This window comes from Artemia sp. Qi Xiang Cuo, chromosome 15 (assembly GCF_049724085.1).
Source record: "Artemia sp. Qi Xiang Cuo chromosome 15, ASM4972408v1, whole genome shotgun sequence".
NCBI lineage: Eukaryota > Metazoa > Arthropoda > Branchiopoda > Anostraca > Artemiidae > Artemia > Artemia sp. Qi Xiang Cuo.
In genome coordinates this window covers 35,369,728-35,382,550 of record NC_142808.1, presented here as the reverse complement: position 1 = coordinate 35,382,550, position 12,823 = coordinate 35,369,728, and the positions used below count along the sequence as shown (strand labels likewise).

The 12,823-nt window shown below is 33.8% G+C and overlaps 1 protein-coding gene across 1 annotated transcript in view; it reads left to right on the top strand.

The window, feature by feature from the left end:
• The window catches only part of LOC148943609 (venom serine protease Bi-VSP-like), a 102,398-nt gene that overhangs the window by 53,881 nt on the left and 35,694 nt on the right, over positions 1-12,823 (top strand). Inside the window, exon 2 of the mRNA XM_089100897.1 lies at positions 4,500-4,699. Within this exon, the coding sequence (XP_088957023.1) occupies positions 4,500-4,699 (200 nt within the window). The remainder of the gene's footprint in view (positions 1-4,499; positions 4,700-12,823) is intronic.

Sequence of the window (12,823 nt, the reverse complement as noted above, 5' to 3'; positions counted from 1 at the left end):
ATAAAAAATAAAACGGAATAACACTACTGCGAACCTCAAAACCCGTAAAGTTATTTTAAACGGTATAACAATTATTTATTTAACAGAACTCATAGCTTTCAATTGAACGAAAAAAATATAAGAATTATTTATTTAACATAACTCCTCGCTTTTTGAACGAACACCATGTAAAGAAAAAATCACACGGAATAAAACGACAGAGCCCCTCAAACCCCGTAAAGCTATTTTAAACGATATAACAATTATTTATTTAACAGAAATCCTTGCTTTTTGAACGAACACCATGTAAAGAAAAAATCATACGGAATAAAACAACAGAGTCATTCAAATCCCGTAAAGCTATTTTAAAAGGTATAAAAATTATTTATTTAACATAAATCCTCGATTTAAATTGAAAGTAAAAAATAAAATATTAAATTATTAATCATAAATCCACAATTTTTGAACGAACACCCTGTATTGAAAAAATCACACGCAATAACACGAAAGAGCCCCTCAAAACATTAAACACACTTTTAAAAGGTAAATAAAATATTTTTTTAACGGAAATACAAGCTGTAAATTTAACGAAAAAATAAAAAAATAATTTATTTAACAGAAATCATCGCTTTTTGAACGAACACCATGTAAAGAAAAAATCACACTGAATAAAACAATAGAGCCCCTCAAACACAGTAAATGTATTTTAAAAGGTATAAAAAGTATTTATTTAACTTATATCATTGCTTCAATTCTAACGGAAAAAATTTGAGAATTTTTTATATAACTTAATGCCACGATTTTCGAATGAAAACGATGTAAAGAAAAAATCAACTGTGATGGCACGACCGTGTCCCTCAATACTAGACGAGCTATTTTAAAGATCGGGCAAATATATCTTTATAAAAAAATATCAATTTCAATTGGACGCAAAAAAATATAAGAATTATTTATTTAACAGAAATCCTCGCTTTTTGAACTAACACCATGTAAAGAAAAAATCACACAGAATAAAACGACAGAGCCCCTGAAACCCCGTAAAGCTATTTTAAAAGGTATAACAATTATTTATTTAACAGAAATCCTCGTTTTCAATTGACCGGAAAAAATATAAGAATTATTTATTTAACAGAAATCCTCACTTTTTGAACGAACACCATGTAAAGAAAAAATCACACGGAATAAAACGACAGAGTCCCTCAAACCCCGTAGAGCTATTTTAAAAGGTATAACAATTATTTATTTAACAGAAATCCTCGGTTTAAATTGAACGGAAAAAATATAATAATTTTTTATTTATCATAAATCCTCGATTTTTTAACTAACACCATGTACAAAAAATCACACTTAATAACACGACAGAGCCCCTCAAACCCCTTAAAGCTATTTTAAAAGGTATAAAAATTATTTATTTAACAGAAATCTTTGCTTTCAATTGAACGGAAAAAATATAAGAATTATTTATTTAACAGAAATCCTCGCTTTCAATTGAATGAACACCATGTAAAGAAAAAATGCATTTCCTATTCGTCGTTAGGCATTTTCCAAATTTATAACAAATTACCCGAGTTAACAACTCCTTCGGGCCTCCGAAATTGACTCCTCCCCTCCCTGCCCTTAGAAATGGGGGGGGGCGAAGGGAACGTTAGATCCTATTTTAAATTGACAATACTTATCAAACATCACTTGTGTATTATACAGATCATATATCTCATTATCCCTTTTTAAATGTTAATCAAATAATTCTGATTATAATGTCCGGTTTTTTGTCTGCTTTTCAAAATGTTCGTATTTGGAACCCTGTCAGTTAACACTAAGCTGTAAATTGGGTAACTCTCTCGCAATAACAATAGGCTTAGCAGTGATTAAATCTCATTGTCGGCGACAATTCAAATCAGATCAGAGTTGTGCAAATGGAAATACCTTTTCGCAAATTGAGTTAGCTTCTATTTCATAGACAAAATATTTGAATTCCTTTTATTCAAATCACCTATCAAGTTATCGAAAAATATATGAACTAGAAATCTGGTCTGTAAATTGTGTCAGAAAAACTTGTTCGTTAAAACTTTATTTTCAACTAATTCATCCGGGGTTTTTCACAAGCAATTCGTACTATCCTCGCTCGTCCAATTTGCGAATCTCATTATCCCTTTTTGCAAAAATGTTACAAAGATATGTATATCATGAATTAGAAATCTGGTAAATTGCGTCAGAAAAACTTGTCCTTCATCAAAGTGAAAGACAAGTCTTCAAAGTATAAGACCATGTCCGGTTGGCCTAGAAACATATCTGGTTGGCCCGGAATGTGAGGGAGCTCTGAATCTCTTTGAAAAGGCGTAATTCCCTGTAGAATAACATTGAAATTGCTATACAGGCAAGCAAATAGCATGGTCCTATACGTGCAAGCAAATAGCATGGCAATTGCTATATGGCTGTTAGAAATAGTACCTTGGTTACTACTTGCTACAAATAACTGCATAACTTCATATGTGGTCTTTTTCATTAGAAATTGAATTACCGATTGTTCATAGGTTCTGTAGATGTTTTTATGTGTAGTTGTGTAAGTTTCCACTTGACCAGTCCCGACAATCAGCTTTTTTCTCACTGACCTTTGTAATTTAAAGAGGTGGGGTGTTAAGGCGGTGATAACCCCATCCACATTAGTGTGAATGTTGGTTCATTTAAGTTTTAATTTATTGTTGATTATGTGGCTAAATGCTTTAGATTTCTTTGACTACTATCCGTTAATACGTCCGAACATTGATTTGCGCACTTGTCAAACAGTTCGTGGTAACAAACTGTAAGTAAGGAGTGATCCGGCTTAATAGTAACCGAAACTCTAAAAAACGGAATTTCGATAACAGTAGATACATCAAAAGAATTGGATTGTACGCTGGTTTCAACTACATAAGTTTCATCAAGTTTAGTCTTACCCATCAAAAGTTACGAGCCTGAAAAAATTTGCCGTATTTTCGAAAAAAAGGGGAAACACCCCCTAAAACTGGTAGAATCTTTATGAAAATCACACCATCAGATTACGTGCATCAGAAAACTCTACTGTAGAGGTTTCAAGCTCCTATCTGCAAAAATGTGCAATTTTGTATTTTTTGCCAGAAGAAAGATCACGGATGCGTTTTTATTTGTTTGTTGTGTTTTTTTTTTCAAGGGGTGATCGTATCGATCCGGTGGTCCTGGAATATCGTGAGAGGACTCATTCGAACGGAAATTAAAAGTTCTAGTGCCCTTTTCTAGTGACCAAAAGATTGGAGCGCAACTGGGCCCCCTCCCGCGCTCATTTTTTCCCGAAGTCATCTGATCAAAATTTTGAGATAAATTCATCCCCCAAAGTACCCAGGGGAAGGGCTGCTAGCTATGAACTTTGCCCATTGTTTAAAAATAGTATTGGTTATTGGGAAGTATTCAGACGTTTTCAGGAGGGAGTTTGTCTGGTTGTGAGGGTTAGAGGAAGGGGTTACGTGGGAGGATCTTTCCGTGGAGGATATTTTCATGGGGGAAGGGACAATTCTATTAAGAGGGTGCTGGATTTCCAAGCATTATTTAACAAACGATCAGATATTAAATAAAAAAACAAGTTTTTTTTCCTGAAAGTGAGGAGCAACATTAAAACTTAAAACGAAAAGAGATTATTTGTGTATATGAGGGGGTTTGCCCCCTAGTCAATACCTCGCTGTTTATACTAAAGTTTTCTTTAGTACTTTCAAAAGAGCTATATAATCTAATTAAACGTTCTTTGTGATTCAGAGGTTTGTGATTCGAACAAACTTCGATCGTATCATATCTGTCGTATCTGTCGTATCCTACGAAATATCATAAAAAAAGTAAATTTATATGCAAATTTCGTTTTAATTATTCATGTACGGTGAGTCAAAATCAAAGCTGCATTAATTCAAAAACGTTCAGAAATTAAATAAAAAAACAAGTTTTTTTTTTAACTGAAAGTAAGGAGTGACATTAAAACTTTAAACGAACAGAAATTATTCCGTATATGAAAGGGGCTGTTCCCTCCTAAGCCCCTCGCTCTTTACGCTAAAGTTTGACTCTTTGTCAAAACTCTATTTTTTTAAACAATAAAAAACTTTTGCGTACAGAGCGAGGCGTTGAGGAGGGGACAACCCCTTTCATAAACGGGATAATTTCTGTTCGTTTTAAGATTTAATGTCACTCCTTACTTTCAGTTAGGGGGCTACATTTAGGCCATAGGGATCATTGATCAGTCCCTGGAATTGTGTTTTATTTGTGTGTTTATATTCAGTAAAGTCGAAGTCAAAGTTAAAAAAGTTTGTGTTTTTTTTTCATTTAATCTCTAAAAAAAATCGAACTTACTTATGATAATTTATGTTTTTCTCAAGTTTGACTTGATTGGCTACTGCAATGCTGTTCTTTTATGTTTTATTTTACCATTCATAGTAATTCTTTTTTATTTAAAGTATTTATCTTACATAAGATAATTTACGATTGTTTTAAGTTTATTAGAACTAAAATATATATAATCTTAACAGATTCTATCGTATTTGTGGATGATTTGAATCCACCAGGGCCAAAAAGACAAGTGCCATGCAGATTTCTTGGAAGAAAACCTGGGCTTTGCCAGTTTCTGGTGGCGTGTCCTCAACTATCTCAGCTTCTGGAATTTCCCACCGGCGAGCATTTGCAAATCCTACAGCAGTCCTTATGTGGATATATGAATAGTTCTCCAAGGGCAAGTATTATTCATCCATGTAGGTCTTGGGTATGCTTTTAATCTGATTTATCGTTTATATCAGTTATGTAATGTCTCTAACAATGGTAAACATTCATAGGAGGGGGGTGTGTGTGTGACCGTGCCTTATTGCAAAAAAGGACCAGTTGGGAACATGCATTGGAAAACGAAGCTGCCTCACAAGGCCGTCTGCTCAGGACTATTAAAAACGTCGACCAAGGAAGTAAATCATTTGAAAACTCGAAGAAATGGATAAATCCTAGTGGTCTAAATTTCCCTTCTTTGGTCTAACTGCTGTTCTTACTGTACCAAAAGTTACACTTGAATGTAAAAAAAAAAAAAAAAAAAAAAAAAAAAAAAAAAAAAAAAATACCGTCAAGAATCTTGCAGCTCCATAGCACCTTTTCATGAAGGTCCTATCAGGACGATTTTTGATTTAACCTGATAAATAAAACCCTCAAGAATTTTTTATCTAGAAAAGAATGAATTGCAGTTTACTGAGCTCTGCCACACACTAAGCAAATAATTAATCTAATAGGTATCAATATGCACTGTTGAACGCAATTCAATAGTTGCAATTAGAAACGCTAAAAATTACAAATATTAATTGGAATAAGCTTATTGAACGTTGGACCTAGGCTAGGTAATTCTAGTCTCCTTGCAAATATTGGTCAGTAAGCTTTACTCGAGTTAGGAATACCAGAGGGAAATCTGATATCCCAGATCTCAAATATTGCCTTTATGTAAAACCATACATTAACTACTGGATAGTGTGTAATCTGTATATTGTGAGACAAAAAGAGTAAGGATGGGAAAATGAACGAGCAGCAAAGAGAATCCTCTTAAAAGTATCCTAATTATGTAAATAATTTGCACTTAGCTGAAAAAACTTAAATCCTTTCACTTGTATAACTTTATTAAATATAATATTGTTAACATTTTAAGGAATAAATATCAGCATATGTATATCAAACTAACAATGCATATTCATTTGTATTTTTTTTATCAGTGAAGTGTAAATTATGTTATGGCCTTGGGAAGGCTTAGGGGTATGAGCCCTACTCATACTAATTTTTGCTAGTTTTAAGTTTGACTCAGTTATTTATTGTAATTTCTGTGTGTTTTGGGTTTTATTTATTTATCGATGCTAATTTGTGGTAGTTTCACGATTGGTAGATTATTTGATATGAATTTTGAGTAGAATGTGATCTTATACTTCTATGGGACCTATAAGAACCACTGAAGCGTATCAAGTTGAATGAACTTTATCTAGGTCATCCCCTAGGGCCCTCTAGAGATTGAACGAACCTTATCTAGATCACTCTCTATTTAGGTTCCATTTCTATGGAGGCTATAGGAACCATTGAAGCGTATCAAGTTGAATTAAGCTCTACACCTTTTCAAAGAGAGTATGTAGCCCCTCTCATATAGGTAATACTTATGGAAGCTCTACACCTTTTAAAAGAGAGTGAGTTGTATGGATTCTGTAGAGGCCCTAAGAATCACTGTGCTATTTGCTTGAGTCCGTAGGAACCACTGAAGCGTACCAAGTTGAATGAACTTTATCTAGGTCATCCCCTAGGGCACTCTTGAGAATGAACGATTTTTATCTAGGTCAGTCTATTGAGGTTCCATTTTGCATACAGCCCTAGGAACCACTGAAGCGTATCAAGTTGAATGAACTTAATCTAGGTCATCCCCTAGGGCACTCTTGAGGTTACACAAACCTTATCTAGGTCATTCCTTATTGAGGTTCCATTTTTCATACAGCCCTAAGAACCACTGAAACGTATCAAGTTGAATGAACTTTATCTAGGTCATCCCCTAGGGTACTCTTGAGATTCAACGAACTTTATCTAGGTTATTCTCTATTGAGGTTCCATTTTGCATACAGCCCGTGTAACCACTGAAGCTTATCAAGTTGAATGAACTTAATCTAGGTCATCCCCTAGGGCACTCTTGAGGTTGAACGAACCTTATCAAGGTCATTTTCTATTAAGGTTCCATTTTGCATACAGCCCTAGGAACCACTGAAGCGTATCAAGTTGAATGAACTTAATCTAGGTCATCCCCTAGGGCACTCTTGAGGTTGAACGAACTTTATCTAGGTCATTCTCTATTGAGGTTCCATTTCTACCGGCCCTCTAGGAAGCAGTGAAGCGTATCAAGTTTAACGAGCTTAATGTAGGTCATCCCCTAGGATGACCTATACTTTGGTTGAGGCCATAGGAACCACTGAAGCTTATCAAGTTGAATGAACTTTATCTAGGCCAAACTCTACAACGGCACTAGGAACCACTGAAGTATATCAAGTTGATTGAACTTTATCTAGGTCATCCCCGAGGGCACTCTTGAGATTGAAAGAATTTATCTAGGTCATTCTCTATTGAGGTTCCATTTCTATGGAAGTCATAGGATTGTGTAGAGGCCTTAAGAATCACTGTGCTATTTGGTTGAGGCCATAGGAAGCACTGAAGCGTATTAAATTGAAGGAACTCTATCTAGGTCATCCCATAGGGCAATCTTGAGATTGAACGAACTTTATCTAGGTCATTCTCTATTGAGGTTCCATTTTGCATACAGCCCTAGGTACCACTGAAGCGTATCAAGTTGAATGGACTTTATCTAGGTCATCTCCTAGGGCACTCTTGAGGTTGAACGACATTTATCTAGGTCATCCTCTATTATACTTTGGTTGAGGCCATAGGAACCAGTGAAGCTCATCAAGTTGAACGAACTTTATCTAGGTCATCCTCTATTGAGGTTGAAGGAACTTTATCTAGGTCATTCTCTATTGAGGTTGAGCAAAATTTATCAAGGCTATTCCCCTAAGGCACTCTTGCATAATCTGGTTTTGAACTTCAGGGAGCGCTCAAAGTTGAAACTAATAAAGATGTAGATGTCAAGAAAAGAATTTTAATAAAGAAATTCAGAACCATCCCTAGAAATCCTTAGAAATCAACAAGTGAGATGATTATGGGTCTGAACCATCAAGGACCACAACCACCAATGACCCTAACTACCAAGGACTTCAACTTCCAAGGGCCCCCTCTCCCCAACCTCCAAGAGGCCCCCTCCCTCCATCTTTTTGGGCCCCTTCCCCATTTTTTAATACTTTTTTTCAACTTTTTTTAACATGGTATTTTTTCAACTTTTTTTTTACATGTCTTAGAGTGACGTAAAACGTACTTAAAACATAAGAAAAATCACATTTAATATTTTTGAAATTCAAAATGAGAATAATATAGATATGTTTTTTGTGACTTTTACTATTAGAAAAATAATGTTTGTAGTAGCACTTTTTTTGGACTGAATTTTTTTGGAGTTGGAAATTATTCAACTTTTTTCTTACGTATCTTAAAATGAAGTGAAATATGCTTGCGGCTCTACCAATCGTGCTCCAACGCTTGCTCATAGACACGACGCGGCTTTCCCACTGATACTCTAAGGTGGGTTATCACCACTAACTAGTTTATTGCATGTATTAAATAAGTAATTTTTACGCAGTGGAAGGATGAACACATAACTCATGTGTTTAAAAAAGTGAAGATGAAGCATTTTAAGAAAGTGTGGTCACATGATAATGTTATTGTAGCATTGAATGCTGACAAGGAGAAGTATTTGAACTATGAAACAAGTACAAGTGGTAGCACTATCGGAAACGTATGCATGTATTGTCATGACAGTAAGGAATTAAATGTCTTTGGAGTACCAAAAAATTCAGGTCTTATGAAGGTGGATATGCGAGATTGGGATATCCGCAGATGATTGCACTCAAAGAGAATGCCAACATAAAAATAATGGTTGATGAAGAGGGGTATCTTCTTGCTAGTGCTTGTTAAATCCTATCGTCAGCTTTCGGGTATTAGCACTCAACGGAAGATCAAAAGAAGACAGGCGTATTCTTCTACTAATATCATAAATCATATCTCGTCTACGTGCCGGAACTGTTCCCTGTGTAAAAATAATGTGATAATAGACAGTGAAATTGCCGGGAAAATAAAAAGGACATTGGTAGAAAATATCCCTAAGGAATATAAAGATGAATTGATGAAAAACAAAGTGCCACCGAACGTTACTGCCATAGATCAAACAGTCAATGAAGCAAATAATAGCAAAGATGAAACGCATATTGAACATGTGGATGACCCCCCAGTAAAAATGTGTTCACATGATAGTGTTATTGTAGCATTGAATGCTGACATACTTACAATTTTTTCATAATTTCATGAATGAAATTACAGTATTGTGTATCCAAGAGGTGAATTCACGAAAGAATTTGTTACCTACTTAAAAATTTTTATAATTGTATTAATGCAATGTCTGTATTGTGTATCAAGAGAAAGAATTTGTTACTTACTTACAATTATTCCATAGTTTCATGAATGAAATTTCTGTATTGTGTATACAAGAGGTGAATTCAGGAAAGAGTTTGTTACTTACTTACAATTTTTTCATAATTATTTGAATGAAATTTCTCTATTGTGTATCCAGGAGGTGAATTCAAGAAAGAGTTTGTTACTTACTTACAATTTTGTCATAATGTCCGTATTGTGTATTCAGGAGGTGAATTCAAGAAAGAGTTTGCTACTTACTTACAATTTTTTTATAATTTCATGAATGAAATGTCTGTATCGTCCTGCTTTATTCATTTTGAACTTATTCTCATTGTGACATAATAAAGTATTTGAAACTCCAGTTATTCAGACTCCTGTATCTCTGCTTTGAAAAAAACCCAAAGTAACAAGACTTCCTAAGGTTTTTTTAATTTTTTCTACTTTATTCACTTTGAATTGACTCTCACACTGCTGATTACAAACAAACTAGCGCACAAAAATATTATGTTTTACCTGAATAAAAAAAATAACTTACAAGTTTTTCATAGCTTCTTGAATGAAATTTCTGTATTGTGTATTCAATTTCTGTAATGTGAATTCAAAAAAGATTTTGTTACTTACTTAAAAATTTTTAACAATTTCTTGAATGAAATTTCTGTATTGTGTATCCAGGAGGTGAATTCAGTAAAGAGTGTTTTACCTACTTACAATTGTTTCATAATTTCTTGAATGAAATTTCCGTATTGTGCATCCAAGAGGTGAATTCAAGAAATAGTTTGTTACATACTTACAATTTTTTCATAGTTTCTTGAATGAAATTCTGCATTTTGGTTCTTACTTACAAGTTTTTCATAATTTCTTGAATGGAATTTCTGTATTGTGTATCCAGGAGGTGAATTTGAGAAAAAGTTTGGTACTTACTTACAATTTTTTCATCATTTCTTGAATGAAATGTCTGTGTTGTGTATCCAAGAGGTGAATTCAAGAAAGAGTTTGGTACTTACTTACAATTTTTTCATAATTTCATGAATGAAATTTCTGTATTGTCCATCCAAGAGGTGAATTCAAGAAAGAGTTTGTTACTTACTTACAACTTTTTCATAATTTCATGAATGAAATGTCTGTATTGTGTATCCAAGAGGTGAATTCAAGAAAGAGTTTGTTACTTACTTACAATTTTTCATAATTTCATGAATGAAATTTCTGTATTGTGTATCCAAGAGGTGAATTCAAGAAAGAGTTTGTTACATACTTACAATTTTTTCATAATTTCTTGAATGAAATTTCTGCATTTTGGTTCTTACTTACAATTTTTTCATAATTTCTTGAATGAAATGTCTGTGTTGTGTATCCAAGAGGTGAATTCAAGAAAGAGTTCGGTACTTACTTACATTTTTCAACATTTCATGAATGAAATGTCTGTATTGTGTATCCAAGAGGTGAATTCAAGAAAGAGTTTGGTTCTTACTTACTATATTTTCATAATTTCTTAAATGAAATGTCTTTATTTTGTATACGAGAGTTAAGTTCAAGAAGGATTGTGGAACTTACTTACAATTTTTTGATAATTTCTTGAACATAATTTCTGTATAGTGTCTCCAAGAGGTGAATTCAAGAAAGAGTTCGTTGCATACTTACGATTTTTTCATAATTTCACGATAAAGCTGTCTGTATTGTAGATCCAAGAGGTGAATTCAAGAAAGAGTTTGTTACTTATTTACAATTTTTTCATAATTTCTCAAATGTGATGTCTGTATTTTGTATTCAAGAGGTGAATTCAAAAAAGAGTTTGTTACTTACTTACAAATTTTTCATAATTTCTTGAATTAAATTTCTGTATTGTGTATCCAAGAAGTGAATTCAAGAACGAGCGTGTTACGTACTTATAATTTTTTCATAATTTCTTGAATGAAATTTCTCTATTGTGTATCCAGGAGGTGAATTCAAGAAAGAGTTTGTTACTTACTTGCAATTTTGTCATAATGTATGTATTGTGTATTCAGGAGGTGAATTCAAGAAAGAGTTTGCTACTTACTTACAATTTTTTCATAATTTCTTGAATGAAATTTCTGCATTGTGCATGTAGAAATTCAAGCGAATTCAAGCGAATTATGCAGAAGCAGGCGAATTCAAGAAAGAGTTTGTTACTTACTTACAATTTATTCAAAATTTCTTCAGTGAAATTTCCGTATTGTCTATCCAAGCGGTTGATTCAATAAGACTTTGCTACTTACTTACAATACGGTGTTTGGTCATAAAATGGCTCATAAGCTAACATGGTATTCACGTGATGGTAAGACAGCAAACCTTATTGATTATGTTATAGTAAACCGAAGACTGGCAGGATCAATACAAGATACTAGGGTATATAGGAGTGCTGCAATTGTTGTTAAAAGTAAAGATCACCATATAGTAGTGTCAAGGGTTAATTTAAAGCTGAAATATCGGAAGGGTAATTACCTCCCGGGAAGTTATGATGATGGTAGACTCCAGGATAAGAATTTGAGAGAAACTTTCTAGGAAAAGCTGCATACTAAACTTGAGAGTTTAAAATTTGATAATGTCAAAGATGGTTGAAATAATTTTAAAAAAATAATTTGTGAAATTGCTGAAGGTGTCTTAGGGAAGAAAGCTAGGATTGCAGCTAAGAATATTAGTGAGAAATCTTTATGTTTAATAGAAAGGAGAAAGGACTTGTACAAGAATTATCTGAGTTATAGATCAAATGAAAACAAAAGAAATGTAAAGACAGTGGAGACAGCATTGAAATATGAACTAAGGAGGTGTGAGGGGGAGGCCATGGATAAAATTGCCGAGGATTTAGAAGATGCAGCTAGACGGCATAATAGTAAAATATTGTACTGGCATGTTAACAAATTGAGAGGTAGTAGTCAATCCGGACTTGTCCCAGTTAAAGATAGGAATGGGGTGGCAATTAGCGATAAGGCAAAAGCTAAAGCGAGATAGGCCGAACATTTTGAGAATTTGCTTAACCGAGATAGAGTTGCATGAAAAAGTATAGAGGAAAATGAAAAAGTTTGTGATACCTTGGATGTGAAGGAAGATTTGTTTTGTGAGGAGGAATTAGAAACAGTACTGAAAGGATTAAATAATAATAAGGCTGCAGGTGCTGATAGGGTAGTAAATGAGTTTCTTAAATATGGTGGCTCTGAGGTTAAAAATAAGTTATTGAAGATTATGAATATGATTTTTGAAAAAGGGGAAGTACCTAACGATTTTAGGAAAACCTTAATTAAGCCACTTTATAAGAAAGGTGATAAAAGTGAGTGTGGTAATTATCGAGGCATTAGTCTGGTCTATGTAGGTAGCAAATTGCTTAGTAATATGATACTTTTTAGACTGAGAGATGCCGTAGACAAAGTTTTAAGATAAGAGCAGTGCGGTTTTAGAAAAGGTAGAGGATGTGTTGACCAAATTTTCACTCTTAGGTTAATAATTGAGAAGTGCCTGAGTTTTCAAACACCTTTGGTCCTCAGTTTTATAGATTATGACCAATCGTTCGATTCTGTTTATAGAAGAGCTTTAGTAAAGGTTTTATCCTTGTATTGTATACCAGACAAATAAATTAAATTGATTAGTGCTATGTACGAGAATAACACTGCTGCGGTTAAGGTAGGAGGTTAGCAGCTGGTTTTGTATTAAATCAGGAGTTAAGCAGGGTTGTGTTCTATCCCCCTTTATATGGATTATTTTGATGGACTTTGTTTTAAAGAGCACAGGAAAGGCAATGGGAGACCACGGAATCAAATGGGGAGGAAAAAGTCTC